Here is a 21,859-nt window from a genome sequence, read left to right as displayed (position 1 = left end):
CAGACTCCCCACTGAGCATGGAGCCCAACACAGGGCTTAGTTTCACGACTCAGATCATGACCTGAGCCGAAACCAAAAGTTGGACACAACTGACTGAGCCACCCAGGTGCCCCATGATTTGCTATTTTTTAAAGATCACTTTGGCTGCTGTGCAAAAAACAGAACAGGTTGGGGGAAAGAAGAGAGGCAGAGACCAATTAGGACACTGCTTATGGTGGAAGATGATGATGGTCTGTCCTAGAGTAGTGGTGTTGAGAGATGGTGTAAAAGGGTACGTTATTAAGATATATTCTGAAGATACAGCAAATAGCATTTGTTCATAACTTAAATGAAGACTTCAAAGAAGAGGAAAAAAAATGACTTCTAGATAGCAATTACATGAATGCTGGTACCATTTACTTCAACTGGGAAAACTAGAGGTAAAAAGGACTCCGTGGGGGAAAAAATCAAAAGTCCTATTTAGACATATTAAATCTGACATGTCTAGAGACATTCAAGTGGAGATGTCAAGTGGGCAACTGAATACAGAAGCCTAAAACTCAAAGGAGAAGTTCACTCTGGAGTTCAAAACGTGAGAATGAGCTTATGGTTTTATGACACGTGACCACATGAGAGCCCACAGAGGAAAGATATGGACGTAGAAAAGGTCTAGGGACTGAGTCATGTGAAAATAGGAAAATAAACCAATAACGTGACTAAGCAAAAAGAGCCAGTGAAGTAGAACTAAAAGAGTGTCATGTTTCAGAAGCCAATAAAGAGAAAGTTGTGAGTGGGAGAGAAGGAAAGCAAGTGCCTCTATTGAGGCACTTCTCAAATGAAGCTAAAAAGGCAAGTGAGATGAGGTCTGAGAAAGACCCCTCCAACCAGAAGGCAGTCACCAGTGATCTTGACAAGTTAAATGGTAAGGAAGACAGACTAAGCAGAGGGAGTGTCCAGAAAGAATGGGAAGAAAGTAAAGTAGAGATTTAAAAAAAAAAAAAAAAAAAAAAAAGGAGACTCCTACAAAAGGACTCAAAGAAACAGTACAGGAGACTAGGGGTGAGGGGATGTGAATGAAGTTGGGACCAAAATTCTTTTTTAACTTCTGTCTAGGATGGGCATAGCATGACATGCCTATGTGCTGACAGAAATAGTATAACAGAGAAGGGAAATGTAATCCTGGGGAGAGGGGTGATAACTGTATGAACAAAGTTCTTGAGTAGACAAAAAGGAATGGGATGTAGTACACATATGGACTTGGGTTTTAGAGAAAACAGAGACATGTTGGGGTGCCTGGGTGGCTCAGTGGGTTAAGCCTCTGCCTTCAGCTTAGGTCATGATCTCAGGGTCCTGGGATCGAGCCCTGCATTGGGTTCTCTGCTTAGCGGGGAGCCTGCTTCCCCCTTTCTCTCTCTGCCTGCCTGTCTCCCTACTTGTGATCTCTGTCAAATAAATAAAATCTTAAAAAAAAAAAGAGAGACATGTCATCCACAGGAAAGGCAGGGCATGCAAATCACGGACTCCAACTGATTCATGTACATATGACCAACTGCTTACAGTGAACATGAATTAGAATTAGCTACTTGGGAGCTATTTTATCTATACACAAAAAGCTAAATTCAAAATCCACCATTTCTTCCAAGAGTAAAATCTTTAGGAAAGAAACACAAGGCTAATATGGCCTTTTAATTACTAAATCCACTGAACTATAAATCGGAAAGAGACAAGTTTTTGTAAATGTTCTCAAGGTAAAACCTACCTGGACTCTCCACTCTCTTATAGTGGTATGGGTTGATACAGACTTCTTTCTGCTTAGATCCAAAAGGAAACTCACAAATATCCAATGGCTTTAGCTCATGATGACTCTGCAAATCGGGCCAACGCCAAACACGACAATATATAACATGGGGTAAGCCTTTTCTGTGGGAAACCTGCAGGCGTCCATCTAAAGATCTGGGAATAGTAACACATTTGCTTGGCTGTCCTGGACTGCTCAAGGCTTTCTCCAGTTCTTCCATGGCACCCTTTTTCTTTTTTAGCTTTTTCACCAAAGCGTCAACTGCCTTTTCTGCCCATTTCTCCTCTTCATCACCTTGCTTCCAGCCCAACAATCGCTTTACTGCTGGACTAGTAAAGGAAAACAAGCTGGCCATTGACGTCATTTGATATAAATCTTCGGAGACCTTCCTGCAACTCAAAGTCAGTGGCTACTCAAAGAACAGCTCACAGATGAAAAATCACATAAAGGTTCTAAGCAGAAGTTCCAATTAAAAAGGGAGGAGTGACATTTATCTTCATAAGTGCCATAAGATTTTTTCATTGGTTCAAGTCCTGAAAGAGAAAGAGGGAAAAGGATAAGACCCCTAACTTAAATGCATGTAGTTAACATACACCTAAATCAATATAATTAGAAAGTATGTTATCTTTAAATATGAGCAGAAAAGCATTATTACAAAAAACCCAAGTCTAGAAAGAGAAATTTTCCCTTAAGTCCTGTGATCACTCATTTCCTTTCTTCACAACATGAAAAAATAACTCACTGTCAATGCCAAATAATAACCAAAAGCAAAACAGATTGCTCTACCTTCTCTCCTATATATTTTCCAAACAAGTAAGCTCTAGACTTTCATTTCCTTTCCTCAGGCCAATAAGCCCCCATATACCCTTTTAAGGTCTGATTCTGAAGTACTTCCCTTCACTGAAACCCATGTCATGCCATGTCAATTTTGAACACATTATGTCCTAATGTCTACAAGTCTTCAGAGAAATTTCTTTCCTAAGGTCATTATTGTTCGTGAAGTGTTTCATAGACTTATATAAGGTTTGGGCAAAAGCTATAGTCCTACTTAAGTCACATTATTAGATGGAAATTTTATCAAATTTTATATTAGATTTTTTAATAAGAGATAACAAATCCTCAGGTAAATCGTAACACACATAACTGCCAGAAAAATGCGAAGTATCTATTTTTAAAACTAAAAATGCTGAATAGATGTAAAGAGAATAAATTCAAAGTTTAACCCAGAAGAGGACAGTTTATAATTATGTGATTCCTAGTGCCTTCTGTGATATTTTAGGCATGCTAAGTTAAAGAACCTGCTCTAGGCAGACTGCCCCGCTATACCTTTACGAAGCTCTTGGAGATGATGACAAGAGGAAGTGATGTGCAGCGGCACTGCACCGATAAGAATGGGTACAATTCCCTGTGGTCACTACACAGCCAACTACAGACAATGAGTAGCTAGTGAAACAGCAGGAGTAATGTTTGGAAAAAGGATGTCAGTAACAAATTGGAAGCCAAGAGGCTCCTTTTCTTGTGCCTAAAATTGGAAATAATGCTGCAGCTCTGTCTTTGACAATATCTACCAAACTCTGGCATCAAGACCATTCTGGATTGGGACCCATCTTCCCAGAAAAGAATACATGTGTTCAGTAAAACCCAGGCAAACATAAATTAAAATAAAACTGAGTTGAATTCAACAAATAATATCTAATTGCTTGCTATGTGCCATACACTGTGAACTGCCATGATGGTGCTTAAAAAAGAAAGAAAAAGATACACCAAATTATGTTTCATCTTAAGAGCCAACTGATTCATTCATTCAGCACACACTTACTGAGATGTAGTAAGTGCCAAGATGATCAACCAGCACTGGCTATCCAGACTGCCATGAACCATGATTAGAACCTAGAACAATGAGTGCAAAGGTGCACAAAGGTAAAGTAAATACTCCTCCTGTGTGGATGGACTTCCCAACCCTACATGAGGTATTTTTTGCCGGGTAGGCAAAACTGACCATATTAAACTCAAGAAATATAAGGAAAGACGAAAAGTGTCAGTAACAGGTCACAGACTGTGAAGTGTTATGTGCTAAAACAGCTGAGCTCAGCTGTAGCTACATCAAGAATACAGGATAAAAGCCATCTGGACCAGAGAGTAAAGGTAATAGAGTAAGCCAAAGTATCATTGGCTTGTCTAAAACAAGAGAAACTTCAAAGGCATAGGGACACAAACAACAACAAAAAAATCTGTGGGCAAACATGACTAGAGCATTTCCTAAAGTAGACAATAGATAGGTCTGGCTAAATGAGATCTTAACCAGTAACACCAGAACATAATGGAGACCAGACAGGGTAGTGCATGTGTGTGGGGAGAGAATATATTAACAATGTAGAGATTAAGTTGATGAAAGGGACAAGAGGAGAAAAGCTTGAAGACCAGATAACATACTGTAGTTAACCACTAGAAGGTGCTTAATAAATTTTAACTACTAATCTTACTATCATCGTCATCATCATCATCAAATACTAACCATATTATGTATTAACCGAAGGAAAAAAAAAAGGAAAAGTTACTTCTGCGTGTACACATAGAACAAGGTCTAGAAGGCTACATACTAAATTCATCATTGCAGTTACCTTTGGGGAGAGGCATGGAATGGGGGAAGGGCAAGAGAGAGAAAGGGATCCTTGTGATTCATTTTATGTATTTCTGTATCGTTTAAAGCTTTACACAAAGGGAATCTATTAACACATTACTTGCATAATACTAAAATAAAAATAGTAAATGATCTAAAACAAATTGTTGTGAAGAAAACAGAGTTACAAGTGCCAGTGCAATGGGAGGTAAAACTAATGCACGCTTTATTAGAGGTCAGATAGGTGGTTTCCCTTTGAAAGGAAGGGTATTATCTAGAAGAAAATCTGAGTTCTGGCCATCCTGGTGAAGTTCTGGTTCTCCTATGGGTGATTATATGGGAGAGCTCAGTTTGTGAGAATCCAGCTAGTGGGATACTTAAGATGTGTATCACTTCTGTATGATTTTTAAAAATTTTCTGGACATACAAAAAAGTATAGAGTGCCAGTTTCTTTCTCATTTTTCTCCCCAACATCAATCAATTTCACTTCTCATAGGTAATCCTTTTGTATCTGTCTTTCATGCCCTTACAGAGAAACTTAACACAAACAAATATAAATATATACAGCAAATCTTTTTTTACATAGTGGTAGTCTAAAAAGAAAACAGGTACAGAGAAACATATGAACAATATATGTTCAAGATCTTCCCATTCCAATATAGAAAGTGCTTCCACATTCTTTTCTACTACACAGAATTCTAGTATAAAAGTAATCTTATAAGTATGTCAAACTATGTCATTCCTCTGCTCAAAGATTTTTCAGTGGCTTGCCATTACACTTGGTATCCAAACTCCTTAACATCACTTTATAGGGCCTACATGATCTGGCCTTTAGCCTTTCCTCCAAGTCATTTTGTACATTCTCCTACCTAACTTTGCATTTAACCATTCCTTTCCATTTCTCAAGTGCTACAAAGTTATTTCTACCTTAAGGCCTTTGCTCTTGATGTTTCCTTCCTTGGAATTCTCCCTGATCTTATTTAACATGCTTACTCTTTCAATTAATTCAGCTGTTCAAATGTCACTTCTTTGAAAAAGGACTTCCCTGGCCACTTTTTCTAAAATAGCATATATCACACTCCTACATCATTCTCTACTTCCTGACCGTGCTCACTTTTCATGGTATTTCCTAACCTAATCAACATATTAATTTTATTTACTTAGTGTATGTCATCCTTACTGAAATGTTAGTAGGCAGGTAGCTTCATCTTCCTTATCCATCATCAAATTCCCCTAGACTGAGAATAGTGCCTATTTATTAAATGAATGAGCAAGCAAGTAGTGAGTGAGTGAGCTAAAGAAAAGCAACTTGGAAAAATATACATTTCTTTACCAGAGCAACCGTGTGAAGGTTAAAACAAAACACGGTATTATGGATATGGACAGATATGGTAAGAGAAAAAAAGCATGGATAAAAATGATACACACCAGTCTCAGGACAATGAGTACAGGTTGCCACTGCTAAAAGGAAAAAAGGACAAAGAATGGAAAAGCTTCAGCTGTTTTAAAACCAGATTAAAAAACAGTTTGGCAAGTCATGAGATGTTATATTCTCTTTTCTTCTCTATGTTAAAATATTTCATAACTCAAAATATTCACAATTTTTAAATTTTTATAAAGTAGTGTGATAAAAAACAGAAAATTATCAGATTCTGTCCCTGACAAGACATAAGACCATGACCAGGTACCACTCTTTGTAATTCTACTAATTCTTCTGTAAAATGGGATGATGGTTCCTAAGTGACTGAAATGTTCAAGTAATAAAATATGTAGGGTCGCCTGCTTTCACAGCTCAGGTCATGACCTCAGGGTCATGGGATGGGGTCATGGGATGGAGACCCATGTCGGGCTCCACGCTGAGCATGGAGCCTACTTAAGATTCTCTCTCCCTCTGCCACACCAACATTGCCCACACGCACATCCTCTCTAAAATAAATAAAATCTTTTAAAAAATAATAAAATATGTGTGCACATATGTATAAACACAAACACAACAGATGCACTAAAAAGTGCCCTTCAAACATGAATTATGATCATGAGTTTTCAAAGGAAGAATCAAGACTCAAAAAAATGGCTGGATCTGGGGCACCTGGGTGGGTTAAGCATCCAACTCTTCTTTTTGGCTCAAGTCCTCATCTCAGGATTATGAAATCAAGGCCCGTGCTGGGCTCCGTGTTGGGCTCCATGCTGGGCATGGAGCCAGTTTAACATTCTCTCTTTCTCTCCCACTCCCTGACCCTCCCCACTCCCTCTCTTTTAAAAAAAAAAAAAAAAAAAAAAAAAAAAGGCTGGATCTAGTACCAACCTAATATACCCACCACTTTATACACTTTATACACCAGACCAAATTCCTATACTTTTGCCCATCTGGGTTTTCCAAGAGAAATCTCACTCACCCTTAATAATGAGTCCAGGGCCACCCCCTTTGGTGAAAAATTCCTTTACCACCCAATTCTAAAGAGGCTATTGAATATCATAAAAATTAATAGGACAGTGATAAGAACAGATCTTAACTTTCCAGATGGAATACAAAATCCTTCCAGGAGGAAGTCTTCAGCAACTGGCACTATTCCATGCATCATACCACATATTAAAGGAACATTTAATGAACGGTCATTGATTTTTCTATCAACTGTACCTTGAAATTAACGAAAACTTCAAATTTTAACCCAGGTGACTAAGATAATGATAACTCCATTAGCAGAATTAAGGACACTCAGAAAGTAGTTTAGTCAGTAGAGAAAATGGTTAACTCTACTGGGAAAGGGTCACGAGTAGACATACAGGTTTGGCAAGGAAAAGATGAGAAAGAGATTTAAGATTTTGCATTTACAAACATCTGAAACAGGGCGCCTGGGTGGCTCAGTGGGTTAAAGCCTCTGCCTTCAGCTCAGGTCGTGATCCCAGGGTCCTGGGATCGAGCCCCGCGTCGGGCTCTCTGTTCAGTGGAGAGCCTGCTTCCCTTCCTCTCTCTCTGCCTGCCTCTCTGCCTACTTGTGATCTCTGTCTGTCAAATAAATAAACAAACATCTGAAACAGTAATAAAAAACAGGTTTTCAATAGAAAGAAAAGGGCGGCATGTTAACACCTGCATATTAGAGAACACTGACTGGTAGGGAAGAGAAAAAAGTTACCAATAAAGTATCATTAAAAGGAGGAGCTTAGAATTAGATACAATGGTATTGCAGAGTATCATACACAAGGCAGAGTTTAAAAAAAAAAAAAAAAATGAGAACAAGAGGAGAAAAGCTTGAAGACCAGATAACATATTGTAGTTAACCACTAGAAGGTGCTTAATAAATTTTAACTACTAATCTTACTATCATCGTCATCACCATCATCAAATACTAACCATATTATATATTAACTGAAAGGGAAAAAAAGGAAGTTACTTCTGCGTGTACACATAGAACAAGGTCTAGAAGGTTACATACTAAATTCATCATTGCAGTTACCTTTGGGGAGAGGCATGGAATGGGGGAAGGGCAAGAGAGAGAATGACTGGTAAATGAGGATGTCATTAGCTCAACTTCAAGACCGGTTTCAGAAAAACAAATGGGTGTCAGATTCCAAAAACCTAAGACTCAATATTAGTGTTTTCTTAAAACTAGCACTGGGAAAGGAGTAGGCGCAAACCAGGTACTCAAATCTTTAAATATTAAGTGATTAAAAATTTTAGAAACGTCTCACACGGTGTTCTTTCCAAAAAGATTTTGTAACTTTGCAAACTGTGTGAGTGGTATGAGCAAGTAATCCAAGTACTCATTATCTAAGTCTCACAAAGTTAAAAAGAGGGGGCAACTGGGTGGCTCAGTGGGTCAAAGCTTCTGCCTTCTGCTCAGGTCATGATCCCAGGCTCCAGGGTCCTGGGATTGAGTCCCGCACTGGGCTCTCTGCTCAGCGAGGAGCCTGCTTCCTCCTCTCTCTGCCTGCCTCTCCGCCTACTTGTGATCTCTGTCTGTCAAATAAATAAAATCTTAAAAAAAAAAAAAAAAAGAGGAACAAAATTCATCATAAAAATTTACTGATGAATAAGCAAAAGAACTGATCAGGCATTTTATGTAAGAAAATACTACAGTGGCCATTAGACGGTAAAATAGGCCCAACATTATTAGTTATCAGAAAAAAAATTTTTTTAAGAAAAAAATTTTAAAGAAAACAGTGAGGGGCACCTGGGTGGCTCAGTGGGTTAAGCCTCTGCCTTCGGCTCAGGTCATGATCTCAGGGTTCTGGGATCGAGCCCCGCATCGAGCCCCGCATCGGGCTCTCTGCTCAGCAGGGAGCCTGCTTCCTCCTCTTTCTCTGCCTGCCTCTTTGCCTACTTGTGATCCCTATCTGTCAAATAAATAAATAAAATCTTAAAAACAAAACAAACAAAAAAAAACAGTGAAATATCACTCTATGTTACATATAAATCTCTATGACCCAGCAATTATATCCAACAAAAACAGGTGCTATTGTCATCAAAAGACAAGTACATGCTCAAAGCAACTTTATTTTTACTTTTATTTGCCCCAAATTGGAAATAACCCAAATATCCATCAACAGTGGAGTGGGACAATAAATCACAGTAATAACTTCAAGGAATAGACTACTTCGCAGCAATGTCAAAGAACAAACTAACATATGAGAAACACGGATGAATTGCACAGACATGCTATACAGAGATATAATTATACAGAAATCAGATATAAAAGATTACACAGTATTATCATTCCTTCTCAAAAACAGGCAAAACTAACCTATATCATCAAAGACAAGAAGGTTACTAAGTGGGGACAAGAGAGCCTTGTGGGGAGAAAGAACTATTCTACAACTTGATTTGGGTGATGATGACACAGATGTACACCTAAGTAAAAGTTCACTGAGCTATACACCTTAAGATTTATAAAAAAGTCTTCAAAAAACTTGTTAGCGGGGACGCCTGGGTGGCTCAGTTGGTTAAGCAGCTGCCTTCGGCTCGGGTCATGATCCCAGCGTCCTGGGATCGAGTCCCACATCAGGCTCCTTGCTCGGCAGGGAGCCTGCTTCTCCCTTTGCCTTTGCCTGCCACTCCGTCTACCTGTGCTTGCTCTCTCACTCTCGCGCTCTCTCTCTCTCTCTCTCTCTGACAAATAAATAAATAAATAAATAAAATCTTAAAAAAAAAAAAAACTTGTTAGCGAACTGATCACTTAAAAACTGGTTCCCATTCACTACCACCTCTTTCACCATAATGACTTAAAAACCAACAGTGAAAGTGCAAAGTTTGCAAAATACAGTAAGATTTCACAAAGTTTATTCAAATAGTGCCCAACAATGTAGGAGCTGGGATTTAATTTTGCCCTACCAGCCCCCCAAGAAAGTAAGTTAATTTGTTAACTGCTCTGTGGATGCTGACAAAGGCCACAAGACTCCTAAGCCAGAGACAAAGGACTTTATCACTCATGGCACAGCAAGCAGCATAAGCCTCAGATTTGCAGTTCCCTTTGCCTCCAAGAGACCCACAGGCATGGGAGAGATGAAATATGGCCAAGATGGACAGTACTCCTACAGTGAGTTTGCACTGATGAGGAACAATGAACTTGGGGAATTCAACCCTTTTACAGTTACATTAAGCAGGCCTCTCTTTGTGGAAAGAGAATACCTTCACTCTCAAAGGATTAACCTTAGTCTTTAGTAAAATCAAGGTTTATTTTTTATGGATATATTTGTAAAAAAAAATAAAAATGATCTTTATGTTAGTAGCACAAATGACAAACACAAAGGATGCCCTATCATGCTATTAAATTATTGTGAGAAAAATTACACCTATTGGGGCGCCTGGGTGGTTCAGTGAGTTCGGCTCAGGTCATGATCTCAGGGTCCTGAGATCAAGCTCCGTGTCAGCATCTGCACGGTGCGTGAAGCCTGCCTGCTTAGGACTGACTCTCTCCCTCTGTCCACCGCCCCCCTACTGCCTCCACCTCCAGTTCATGCACTCTCCTTAAAAAAAAATTTTAAAAATAAGCCTATCCATCAAACTTGATTCATTCTTTATTCATTTTAAGAATACATGTTTACAATTATAACCTAATGTTTTTCTAAAATTTTAATTTTTGAAGATAAAGTCCCAATCAGACCTGTAATTTACAATTTAGTTTAAAATACGGATCAAATTTTAAGTGGTTTCCTTTTTTAAAAGGTTTTATTTATTTATTTGAGAGAGAGAGAGGAGAGTGAGCCTATGAGAGAGAGACAGAGAGAACCAGTGGGAAGAGAGGCAGGGGGAGAGGGAGAAGCAGGCTCCACTGAACAGAGAGCCCGACGAGGGACTTGATCCCAGGATCCTGTGACCATGACCTTAGCAAAAGGCATCTGCTTACCCAAGCCACTCAAGATGCCCCTAAATGGTTTTGGGTTTTTGTGTTGTTTTTTTTTAAGATTTTATTTATTTATTTGAGAGAGAGCATGCGAGAGAAAGAGAGCACAAGCAGGGAGAGAGGCAGAGGGAGAAGGAGAAGCAGACTCCCCACCAAGCAGGGAGCCCAGGGAGCCTGATGTGGGGCTCAACCCCAGGACCCTGGGATCATGACCTGAGCCGAAGGCAGACACTTAACTGACTGAGCCACCCAGGTGCCCCATAAATGGTTTCATTTTAAATAGGCTTTTTAAGAACCAATTATTCAGGAAAACTTACATGTGGCATGAGCTGCTCTTGATGAATTAAATTACCCTTATGAACCTCTCCTCCACTGTGGTATGCTGGAACAGGGGACATGGTCTGCATTGTTACCAACTAAACAGACAAAAACCACATCAATGATCTTGAAAAGTTACTTACAGAGATAGACTTTTGGACATCCAGCTTTCTTAAAAGAATGTAGCTATTTCAATGAATCCAACAGCTTCCTTTCTAGAAAATCAGTTCCTTCAATGATGATGACGATAATGATGGTAATAGTAATAAACTACTAACATTTACTGAATACTACATCAAGCACAGTTAAGGACCTTACACTGAGAGACCAAAAATGATTAAAATCTCAAGACAGACACATCAGGTAAATTACATTATTCTCATTTTACAGATGAGAGAACAGGCAAAGGGAAATTAAATGTGACTTGCTTATTTCAATAGATAAGAAACAGAGCCAGGAACTGAACCCTGGCAGTCCAGCTCCACCCACACTCCTAAACACTGTACATACTTCCTCCTAAAAAGAAAGCCTCCCACCAAGGAATATTCTTCCCTTAAAGATCTCTTCCATTATTCTCCATATCTCTGACTTCTCCAAAGTATTCCAATCATTATATTATCACAAGATTATACAGCTTCAGAGACCAGGGATAATCCTGTTCAATATACTCATTCTCAAACTGATTTTTTTCTGCCATTTAACATATCTTATTAACTTCATCTATTTTTAACCCTCTCTTCTCTCAATTGAGCTAAGTCAAGTCAATAGGTATAAAAGCCTAAGGGTTCACTACTACTGTAAAAAAAATTTACGTTTATTATGGCAGCCTTACTCAGCTTCAAAGCTTTTTAAGTTTTCATTAGGACATTTTTGCCACACTAAACACTAGAACACAGTATGTGTGTGTGTGTGTGTGTGTGTGTGTGTACATGTATGTATACACCATTACACACGATTTTAACCAGCCCAACTCTATTTCACGCATCCACTTCCTTAATATTTAACATTTAGATTTCTAAATAAAATTGTTATATTGGGATTAAAACTGCTTTATTGTACCCATAGGACAGACAGATCAATTTTCTCCTGTAAACTTTGCTGTAAAATGTATCAGATTCAAAATCACACCTTGATCCACATTGAAATGAAAGCATCAGAGTGCTTGGGATACAGCAATAGATTCATTTCACTATCTTCACTTTAGTCCTTGTATGGAAGAATTTCTCATCACATACACAAAAAAACAGAGTAAGATACTATACTTTTTCCCATTCGCATATATTAGTTTATGTTCTGTGAATTCAGAGAAAACAGTGACCGAAGGTTTCATTTTGAATCTCTTATCAAAAAGTTGGTTCAATTTTTCATACCCCTTTTGCCTTTCGCTATATAAAATGAATACCCATTCTCAGTTCAGTCAGCTGTGTACATAACCATTCATGTGATTCTTTCCATAGTATCTGTGAACTTATCCTAGTAATAAAGAAAAGTCCCAAAAGGCTATATTTAGTAACTTCAGTCTTTAGAGGTTACATATCTCTGGGCAGTTAAATGCGGTCCTCCTCTGTGCTCCCTTTCTACAATGCTTTCAGAGTCTACTGAGGCACATATATAACCAGTGTTAAACTTCATCTTGGACTCAGAGTCATACAACACACATTTACTGGCTGCACCCAAAAAAGGGTAAACCACTAAGCCAGAAGCTAAAAGGTTAAAAAAAAAAAAAATCAATCAGGTCCAGACCCAAACTTAAAAGAATTACAAATTGATAATTAAAACATGCCATTTGCATTTACAATACACAGTGGAGAATGGCAGATGCCCTAAGGGTGTATATGTGCTAAAAGAAATTCAGGGGATGGCTCTTTGGGGAAGGGAGGAGGGGGAAAGACAAGATGGATGAAGTAGCTTTATCACAGGCATAAAAGCTAAGGTGGATAAAGACACAAAATCTGAGTTTTTAATCTACCAGAATGAGAAAATACTAAATTCAGTTTGCTAAAACATAGGCAGTAGAATTAAAGAACTGTCTAGAAACATACAATAAGGCTAATCTATACAGGGATAATAATATATGCATTGTAACATATAAAAACACCAGATTTGAAGTCTAATCACATTTTGCATCTAACATTTACACCTAAACCTCTATTTTTTTCTATTTTATATAATAAATATCAGTTCTGGGGCGCCTGGGTGGCTCAGTGGGTTAAGCCGCTGCCTTCGGCTCAGGTCATGATCTCAGGGTCCTGGGATCGAGTCCCGCATCGGGCTCTCTGCTTAGCAGGGAGCCTGCTTCCCTCTCTCTCTCTCTCTCTCTCTGCCTGCCTCTCCGTCTACTTGTGTTCTCTCTCTGTCAAATAAATAAATAAATAATCTTTATAAAAAATATATATATATATCAGTTCTGAAAATTAAATGAGATAAACGCTTAACTCAGTGCCTGGCATGGTGTGGTTACTATTGTTGTAATAATCATGAACATCTTGCTGTTAGGCCAAGGATTTTAAAAATACAGCTGAGCTACTTTGTTTCAACAAACACACAAAGCCATCTATTCAAATGGTATTCTACTCTAATAACCTTGAAGGAAGAACAAGCTGCAAATCATACTATCACACAGTGCTTTCCCATCACTTAAAATTTTTCTTCACGTTATCATCCTTCTGGCCTCAAGACCGTAGTTCTGAAGAGTGCTCCAATATTACTCCAGGACTGTCACTCAAGGAAGACACCCATCCTGCAAGTTCTGATACTGGTGTTTGCTTCACCTTCCCAAAGGTTGTAAACGGAAGAAATGACAACAACATAAAGAGAAAGGCAGAGTTCATGCCCGAGCAATGACAACTACATCACAACAATCACCTGGCCAAAACCAAAAAAATACCACCAAACGTAAGACACATCCCAATTTCAGAGATGTTACAAGGTGAAAAAAATGTAACTACACCTTAGAAGAAATAAGGAAATAATGCACCTTTTTCTTTTGTCCTCTCCCCAAGTCCCTTCTCACATTCCCCATCACTTCTGTTGCCCTCTTTTCTCTTTTGTTCTCATTCCTTTGACTCTTCTTTCCTGCCTCCTCTTTCTTCATTCCTCATAGCTTCTCCCACATTCTTCACTGCTTCCCTCCGTGCTCTCCTCTAAGTAGAAAGGACAATGCATTTGATAGTCCATGTATGCGAGACAGTGCTCTCCATGAAAACCTGGCTTCTGAGCAGACTCCATCTGTGCATCTGCCATCTTCATCCTGGGCCATCTAACACACTAAAGCTATCCTAAAGTACACCACTGGGAATAATACATATTTGTTATTTTTTAAAGGTGATATATTTAATTCCTAAGAAAATAAGGGCGCTTCAAGGAACTTAAGAAATTATTTTCTTTTGCAATAAACATCCTAAAAAGCTATTTCAAATTTGTAACATGTAACATTTATTTAACATGTTTAACTATTAATATTTACTTACAAATAGTGAAGCCTTATTTCAATAGCATAATCAGGGACAGAAGATAAAGTCTGTTTTCTCTTTTTTTGCTCTTACTGAGGCCATACTAAACCAATCTTTTACAATTCTAAGTGTCAAAGTGAGCCTTTTCCTTAAAAGTCATGCTTTGTTACAGTAACACAGAGTGGGCTAACCAAGTTTTTTTTTTTTTTTTTAAGATTTTATTTATTTGACAGAGATCACAAGTAGGCAGAGAGAGAGAGAGAGAGAGAGGAGGAGGAAGCAGGCTCCCTGCTAAGCATAGAGCCTGACGCGGGGCTCAATCCCAGGACCCTGGGATCATGACCTGAGCCGAAGGCAGAGGCTTTAACCCACTGAGCCACCTAGGCGCCCCTAACCAAGTTAATAAAACAAAAAATACAAACTAAACTGAACAGGCCCAAGATAACTTCCAGGGAATTTCTATTTCTAGCTTGAAAACCAGAGAATCCCCCAAAATCTAAAATCCCATTAGGAAATATACAAGACAACCTGTGTAAGGTGAACCAGTTAATTTTCATCAATATTACAGTTTGAGTGAATATAATTAAATCTAGTGATCAAACACTTTCAAACAGATTTAGGGGATCATAAATAGAAAAGAAGAGGAATTATCCCAAAGTAACTGGAAAACAGGGAGTAAAAGGGGAAAGGTGAGAAAATTACATACTTGTGAATAAGACTGCTGAAGAAAAAAATAACTGGGCTGTAAAAGGGTAGAGACAGACAAAGTGGAAGGCTTAGCCAGTGTACCAAAAAACAGAGCTTGGCCTAGCTCACAGTTCCTCCCCCGCAACCACAGGCATTGCACTAAGGTAAAGAAAAGGCTTAAGGATGAGGTGTGGATAACTGCTCATCATTTTAGCACAAACTTTGGGAACAATTATCACAAGCTCAAAATAGGAATTTAACAATTTATAATTCGCAATACAGTTGTAATATAGGGCAAGAATAAGGAAAAGCAAGGATCATTAAGCCAAATGAGACAAGAAGACACTTAGCCAGTTTGTGAAACTAAAGGGAGAGGCGCCACCACAGAATGGATGCCGAACAAGGAAGAATGAACATGAGGCTACAGTCAGGCTGCTAGAAGAAACGCTATGTGCAGTGCAGACTTCTAAACAGAAAGACATGTTCCAAGAGGAATTTCAAAAAGTCAGAAATAACCAAGGAAGAGACTTAACTCAGGGGGCAGAGAAGGTAGAGGGAAAATACAGTAGAAATCCAACTATGATGGGAAGACACACTAGCTGAGGGGTATGAAGACCATGACACCGATGGCAGGAGAGACAAAAAGTGAAGTGCTGTGATGGGCATTACAAATAATCAACAGGACTTGGTGACCACCTACATGAGAAACAAGGGCAACCAAGAAAGGTCAAAGTTTAAAAGCTAAAAAGTAAAGACATCACTTACCTAAAAAGGGCAATTCTAGTTATAGCCAAGACAAGGCAAGAAAGGGCTGGTGAAGGGCTGGCTTTAAGGGAGTAAAAGCACTGACACACTGCCAAGGAGATGTGAAATTAAAGCTCAAGAGAGACAGAATATGTAGATTTGGAGGATCATATGAATAGAAGTGAGGTGAATCTTGACAGTAGATGTTTCATTTATTCACAATTTACTGGGTCTTTTCAGACCAGGAACTCAGGCTGAGAAAACACTATCTGTAATCTCAAAGATCTTAAAGAATAATGGGAAAAGAGAAGGCGCTACAAAGAACTTCATATGCTACTTAGCATACCACTTAATTTAGATCTGTTTCCATATGATAACCAACAAAGATGGGGCGTTAAAATAGAGTGGGGAAAAAAAGGGGTGCCTGGGTGGCTCAGTAGGTTAAGTGTCCAACTCCTGATTTCGGCTCAGGTCATGATCTCAGAGTCGTGAGATCGAACCCCGTGTTGGGCTCCATGCTGGAATCTGCTTCAGATTCTCTCTCCCTTTGCGCCCCACCCCCCACTAGCTCATGCGTGCTCTCTCTCAAAATAAAAAATAAAATAATTAATTTAAATAGAGTACAATATATATACAGCAAGCACGGAAGGCCAGTAATTGAGCAGGCAGAAATGTGGGCTACTTCTTATGTCAGAACCTGGAGGTACTTAAGGATATAACTACGAACCTATTATCTGCTATCCCCTTGGCCTTTTATAGTCTACCTCTGGCTTATGAAGACATGACTATATAACCCTCTCAATTAAAGTATTTTGTCATTTCTCAGGGAAATGACCTCAGAGCTAGAAAGAAAACCAGGATAACAATAAGACCAAGAAATTCTTGTGTGTTAAATTCCCTGAAATTCTTCCAAGAGACTGCAAACTATCAGACAATAATGCAGAGTACCTAATAAATACAAAGAAAAGCAGCAGTATTAAAACAGTGTAAAACTAAGAAACATCATTACAAAATACACACACACACATTAATTCTATTTCAGCTCAAGTGTCCCTTCTTCAGGGAAGCCTTCCTAGACACTGCTGTGTAGATAAAATCCCCCCATTATATACTCTTAATGCATGCATCACATACCTCTACTTTGCAGCACTTAACACACCTGTATTTTTACATCTAACTGTCCAATTCTGAAAGAGTACAAATTCTGCAAGACTATAAATGAGAGGAACCATACCTATTTTCACTTACCACCGTAAGTCCTGTGATATATATGTTCAAGAAATACTTATTTTAATGAATAAAAGAGAATGTGCTAAAAAGCTTTTGAAAGGACCTTAGCTGAAGGGTTGGGGTATTTCTCACTTTCTGCTTCATACAATTCTGTACTCCTTTTTTTAAGATTTTATTTATTTGACAGACAGAGATCACAAGTAGGCAGAGAGGCAGGCATAGAGAGAGGAGGAAGCAGGCTCCGTGCTGAGCAGAGAGCCCGATGTGGGACTTGATCCCAGGACCCTGAGATCATGACCTGAGCTGAAGGCAGAGGCTTTAACCCAATGAGCCACCCAGCCGCCCCAACTCTGTACTTCTTAAAGTAAATGTACTTCTTGTACAGTCAGGGGGAAAAATGAATTTCAAACCAAAGTCCAGCTGTACTTCAGTCATATTAAAATTCTTACTAAAAAGGGGATTTACAGGGGCACCTGGGTGGCTCAGTGGGTTAAAGCCTCTGCCTTCGGCTCAGGTCATGATCCCAGGGTTCTGGGATCAAGTCCCACATCGGGCTCTCTGCTCAGCACGGAGCCTGCTTCCTCCCCTCTCTATGCCTGCCTCTCTGCCTACTTGTGATCTCTGTCTGTTAAATAAATAAATAAAATCTTAAAAAAAAAAAAAAAGAGGGGATTTACATTTCAAGAGACATTCGTATTTCAAAAGGATTCTCTACACTGTATCTAGAATTATGCAAATTTGGAGGCTGAAATTTAAGAAAAATCAATGAGAAACTAGGGCAAACAACTTCTGCTCCCAACTCATCTTTCAAAAGCACTTATCTTCCTATACCGGTTTATGTCTTTTGTACCTCAGAAATTTTACAAATGCCATTCTCTGCCTGAACTGCTTTCCTCAAGCCTCAGTCACTAATTTCCAAGCTCTCTCTTCATTCAGGCTTCAGCTTCAGCTGTCATCCCATAGACCTTCCCCTGATATCACCCCCATAATCCTATATAAAGTCAGTTCCCCCAATCCCAATACAGTGTTCATTTCCTTCACTCTATGAACCAATATGTAATTATTTGTTGACTTACCTGATTTTCTTCCTCTCCCACTAGAATGTAATCTTTAGGAAACAATACTAAGCATATTCAGAGAACTTGTTAAATGTATTCAAGTAATTCATTCAAAAGTATATCTTGGGGCGCCTGGGTGGCTCAGTGGGTTAAAGCCTCTGCCTTCGGCTCAGGTCATGGTCTCAGGGTCCTGGGATCGAGCCCCCACATCGGGCTTTCTGCTTGGCAGGGAGCCTGCTTCCTCCTCTCTCTCCGCCTGCCTCTCTGCCTACTTATGATCTCTCTCCCTCTGTCAAATAAATAAATAAAATCTTAAAAAAAAAAAAAAAGTATCTTTTGAGGTAGCATTCTAGGAGCTGGGAATACACATGTGAATAAAGGGGACCAAAACCTCTGTCCTCATGTAGTGTTACACTCTAGTGGAGGGAGACACACAAAAGACAGTAAACAAGTGATTATTATAGTTTGTTAGGTGAAAAGTGCCATGGAGAAAAATAATGCAGAGGAAGGTAAATGGGAAATGGCGTATGGGAGAGATATGATTTTAAATAGGATGGCTGAGCTGGGCCTCACTTGAGTGGGCAACAACAGAGTCAAAACTTGAAGGAAATGGGAATAAGCCAGGCAGGTATTTGTGGAAAATCACTTCAGGCAAAGGCAGCAGGCAATGTAAAAGTTCCAAGGCGGAAGCATGTCTGGCAGGCTCTGGGAACTGCAAGACCAGTGCAGCCTGAGAATAAAGTGAACAAGGAGGGGGAAATAAGAAATTGGGTTAAATAGGTAAGAGACTTGCATTTAAAGGCACTGGTTGTAAGTCAAATGAGAACACATTTGCGAGCACTCTGATGGAGACATGACAGTTTTTGACCAACATTATTAAAGAGTTACTCTGGCTGATGTGTTGAGAATAAATAGCAGGGGTAAAAGCTGGAGACCAGCTCGGAGTTGCAGTCAGCTATGTGAGAGATGATAATGGCTTAGACCGGAGTGATGGCAGTTGGGTGGTGAGAAGTAGATAACTTCACATACATTTTAGGGAATAGTAAGTTTCCTGATGGAAGAGATACTGGGAATGTGAGAACAGAAGAGTCAACAATGATTCCAAGGTGTCAGTACTGACTACTGGAAGAACAGGATTTGCAATCAACTGATCTGGGGGAAGGCTGATAGAGCTAAAGGAAGATCAGGAGTTACATTTTACATACATTAAATGTATGAATGAAATGTTATTAAGCTTTACCAGGCTTCCATTTCCAATGAAATCATACTAACATCAAACACCCAAAGATCCTGTTCTTATCTCAAGCTACTTGAGCGGGACCTCTTAACCAACTCCCATAAAGATATATACAAACCACCTTCCACACTCATCCCCAGACACACATGCACACACAGGGCTCATGCTCAGACTTGACAAAACAATTCATAGAAAGAGCTCCCTCATTTTCTGCTCCAACACCTAACTGCTTCAATCCAAAATAAAAGGCAAGCAACCAATCCAAAAATTTCACCCAACACTGTTAGCCAAAACAGAAACCTGCTGAGCACATCAACCCAAACAAATAAATGCCCACATGGGTCACAACCTGCCATAATCTCAGCCAAACCTGTAGAAAAGAATTACAAATGGGGATTCTAAAGAAAGAAATTTCTCATAACCATTCCACAAAATTCAGATTCATGAGGTCTGAGATTAGGGGCCTACCTCCCACTATTTTAACAAGAGTCCCAGATATGCAGGAGGTTTGAGAACCAAGGCCCTCAGGATCATCTGTGACAGAAGAAAGTCCCTTTCTTCCAAAGGTAACTTTTTTGTGGCTGGTGGAGGTAAAGTTTAAAAAATATCCTTCTCTATGGTTCTAATACCAATAGCAGTCACCAAGTATCAGCACCACTAGCATCAAACCAAGCCCAGATCCAGTCACTCAATTACTAAAAGATGTAAGCCACATCCATGGCAGCAAGCAGAGAAGAAAAACCAAGAGCAAGCTTGCCTACAAGCTTTCCTAGATTCAGAAATCCCATTCTTTATGGGAACATCTATAAGAAAGTGGGGCTACAATCACATGGGCACTGAAATAACTTTTGGTAGAGAAACACTTCAATCTCCACTTTTCCCAATCGTGACTCTCAATTTCCAAGATATCGAAGTTCTCATAGTGGATTTCAAGGCCATTCAGGAGCTGAACTCATGTTCCCTGATACTTCTCACAGAATAATCTTACATAGTCTCTCTTTGTGCCCACACAAGTCTCTATTTCTTTTTATCTCCCACATCCAGACTTTTGTTTCCCAGTTTTTAATCACTCTTTAAACTTCACCTGCTCCTCTAAGTCCTCTAATTAAGCAGAGCCTGATCTAGATGTATACTCAGCCCCACAGAGCCTGCAAGATTTCCTATATTACTACCAGATGTGTTGGAGTATACTTGTACAGGCTTGTAGACACAGGAATAGACACAGAGCTGGTCAATCATTATAGTGCTTTCCTTTAAATTATAAAATCGTCAAAGGCAGACACCAAATCATTACACTCTAAAATTTGTCTCGGGAGCACAAAGCACCTGTATACACAATGCTTTAGGAAGATGTTCTCCAGATACCTCATGTGCACCCCAGAGTTCAAGTCACATAGAAGAAAAGGGAGCAAATATGGCTCTGGGTACCTTTTCGGCTCCTGTCATCATTCATTTAATTTACACTTCCACCTCCAAAGAGTGGAAATGGTCAGTGAGTTAAGCAGGCACTCGCTTAAGTGGGCACAGAGATGTAAATAAAGGGAAAGAAAAACAGAAGACTAGCTTTGAAGTATCTCTGCAGTACCCCCTTTCCTAGGAACATACAAACCAGAATAACGAGATCTGAAGTTATATAGCCTACCAGATAGGAGGCAAGACAGATCCTAACACATCATGAAAACAGAACTGAACAAAACAAAACTTGCCTTGAAAGCACCAGCTGTATTGAGATCACAGTTAAATTTGAAAAGTGTAAGACACTTCTCAGAACTCCAGGTGCTATGCTCAGAGAAAGGAGGGATGGTGACACCACTTTCTTTCTTACTGTTATTTTCAGGAATAACAAAACATACACAGAAGTCAAAAGGAAAAATCTAGTTAGACTCTCACAACACATCAAACCATTGCCAAATTTTCAGAGTATACTAGTCTGTAAATTGTATATACCTTATAGACAGAGACTGGTACACCACAGAACTCAAGAGCAAAACCTGTTTACAAAATGTACTTTAACACCAGCTTCCAAAGTCAATTATAATTATAGTACTATCCATACAGAATGGTTTAATAAAGAATTCTTTTTTCTAAAATATTATCACAACCAAGTTTGGGAATACTACAATAAAAGCAGGAAGAAAACTCACTGAAACCACCTCTCTACTATGATAGGGCCAAAATTTTCTCCACCTAGCTGCCCAAAGCAAAACAAAAGCAAAAAACAAAATACAAACAAACAAAAAAAAACACCAAAACTAAAAAGCTAGGAACTAGATGACTATTTCTGAAAAACCTACTATGTAATTATCCCATCTTTTCAAACTTTTTTTTTTTTTAAAGATTTATTTATTTATTTATTTCACAGAGAGAGAGATCACAAGTAGGCAGAGAGGCAGGC

The 21,859-nt window shown here is 39.1% G+C and overlaps 1 protein-coding gene across 1 annotated transcript in view; it reads right to left on the bottom strand.

Annotated features, from left to right (window-relative positions):
• Positions 1 to 21,859, bottom strand: part of SMAD5 (SMAD family member 5) — a 50,670-nt gene that overhangs the window by 24,990 nt on the left and 3,821 nt on the right. The window contains exon 2 of the mRNA XM_047729922.1: positions 1,739 to 2,310. Within this exon, the coding sequence (XP_047585878.1) occupies positions 1,739 to 2,141 (403 nt within the window). The 5' untranslated portion in view covers positions 2,142 to 2,310. The remainder of the gene's footprint in view (positions 1 to 1,738; positions 2,311 to 21,859) is intronic.

Source organism: Lutra lutra, chromosome 5 (assembly GCF_902655055.1).
Source record: "Lutra lutra chromosome 5, mLutLut1.2, whole genome shotgun sequence".
NCBI classification, from domain to species: Eukaryota; Metazoa; Chordata; class Mammalia; order Carnivora; family Mustelidae; genus Lutra; species Lutra lutra.
The sequence above is the reverse complement of the archived record's forward strand: the minus strand, read 5'-3'. Positions and strand labels throughout refer to the sequence as shown.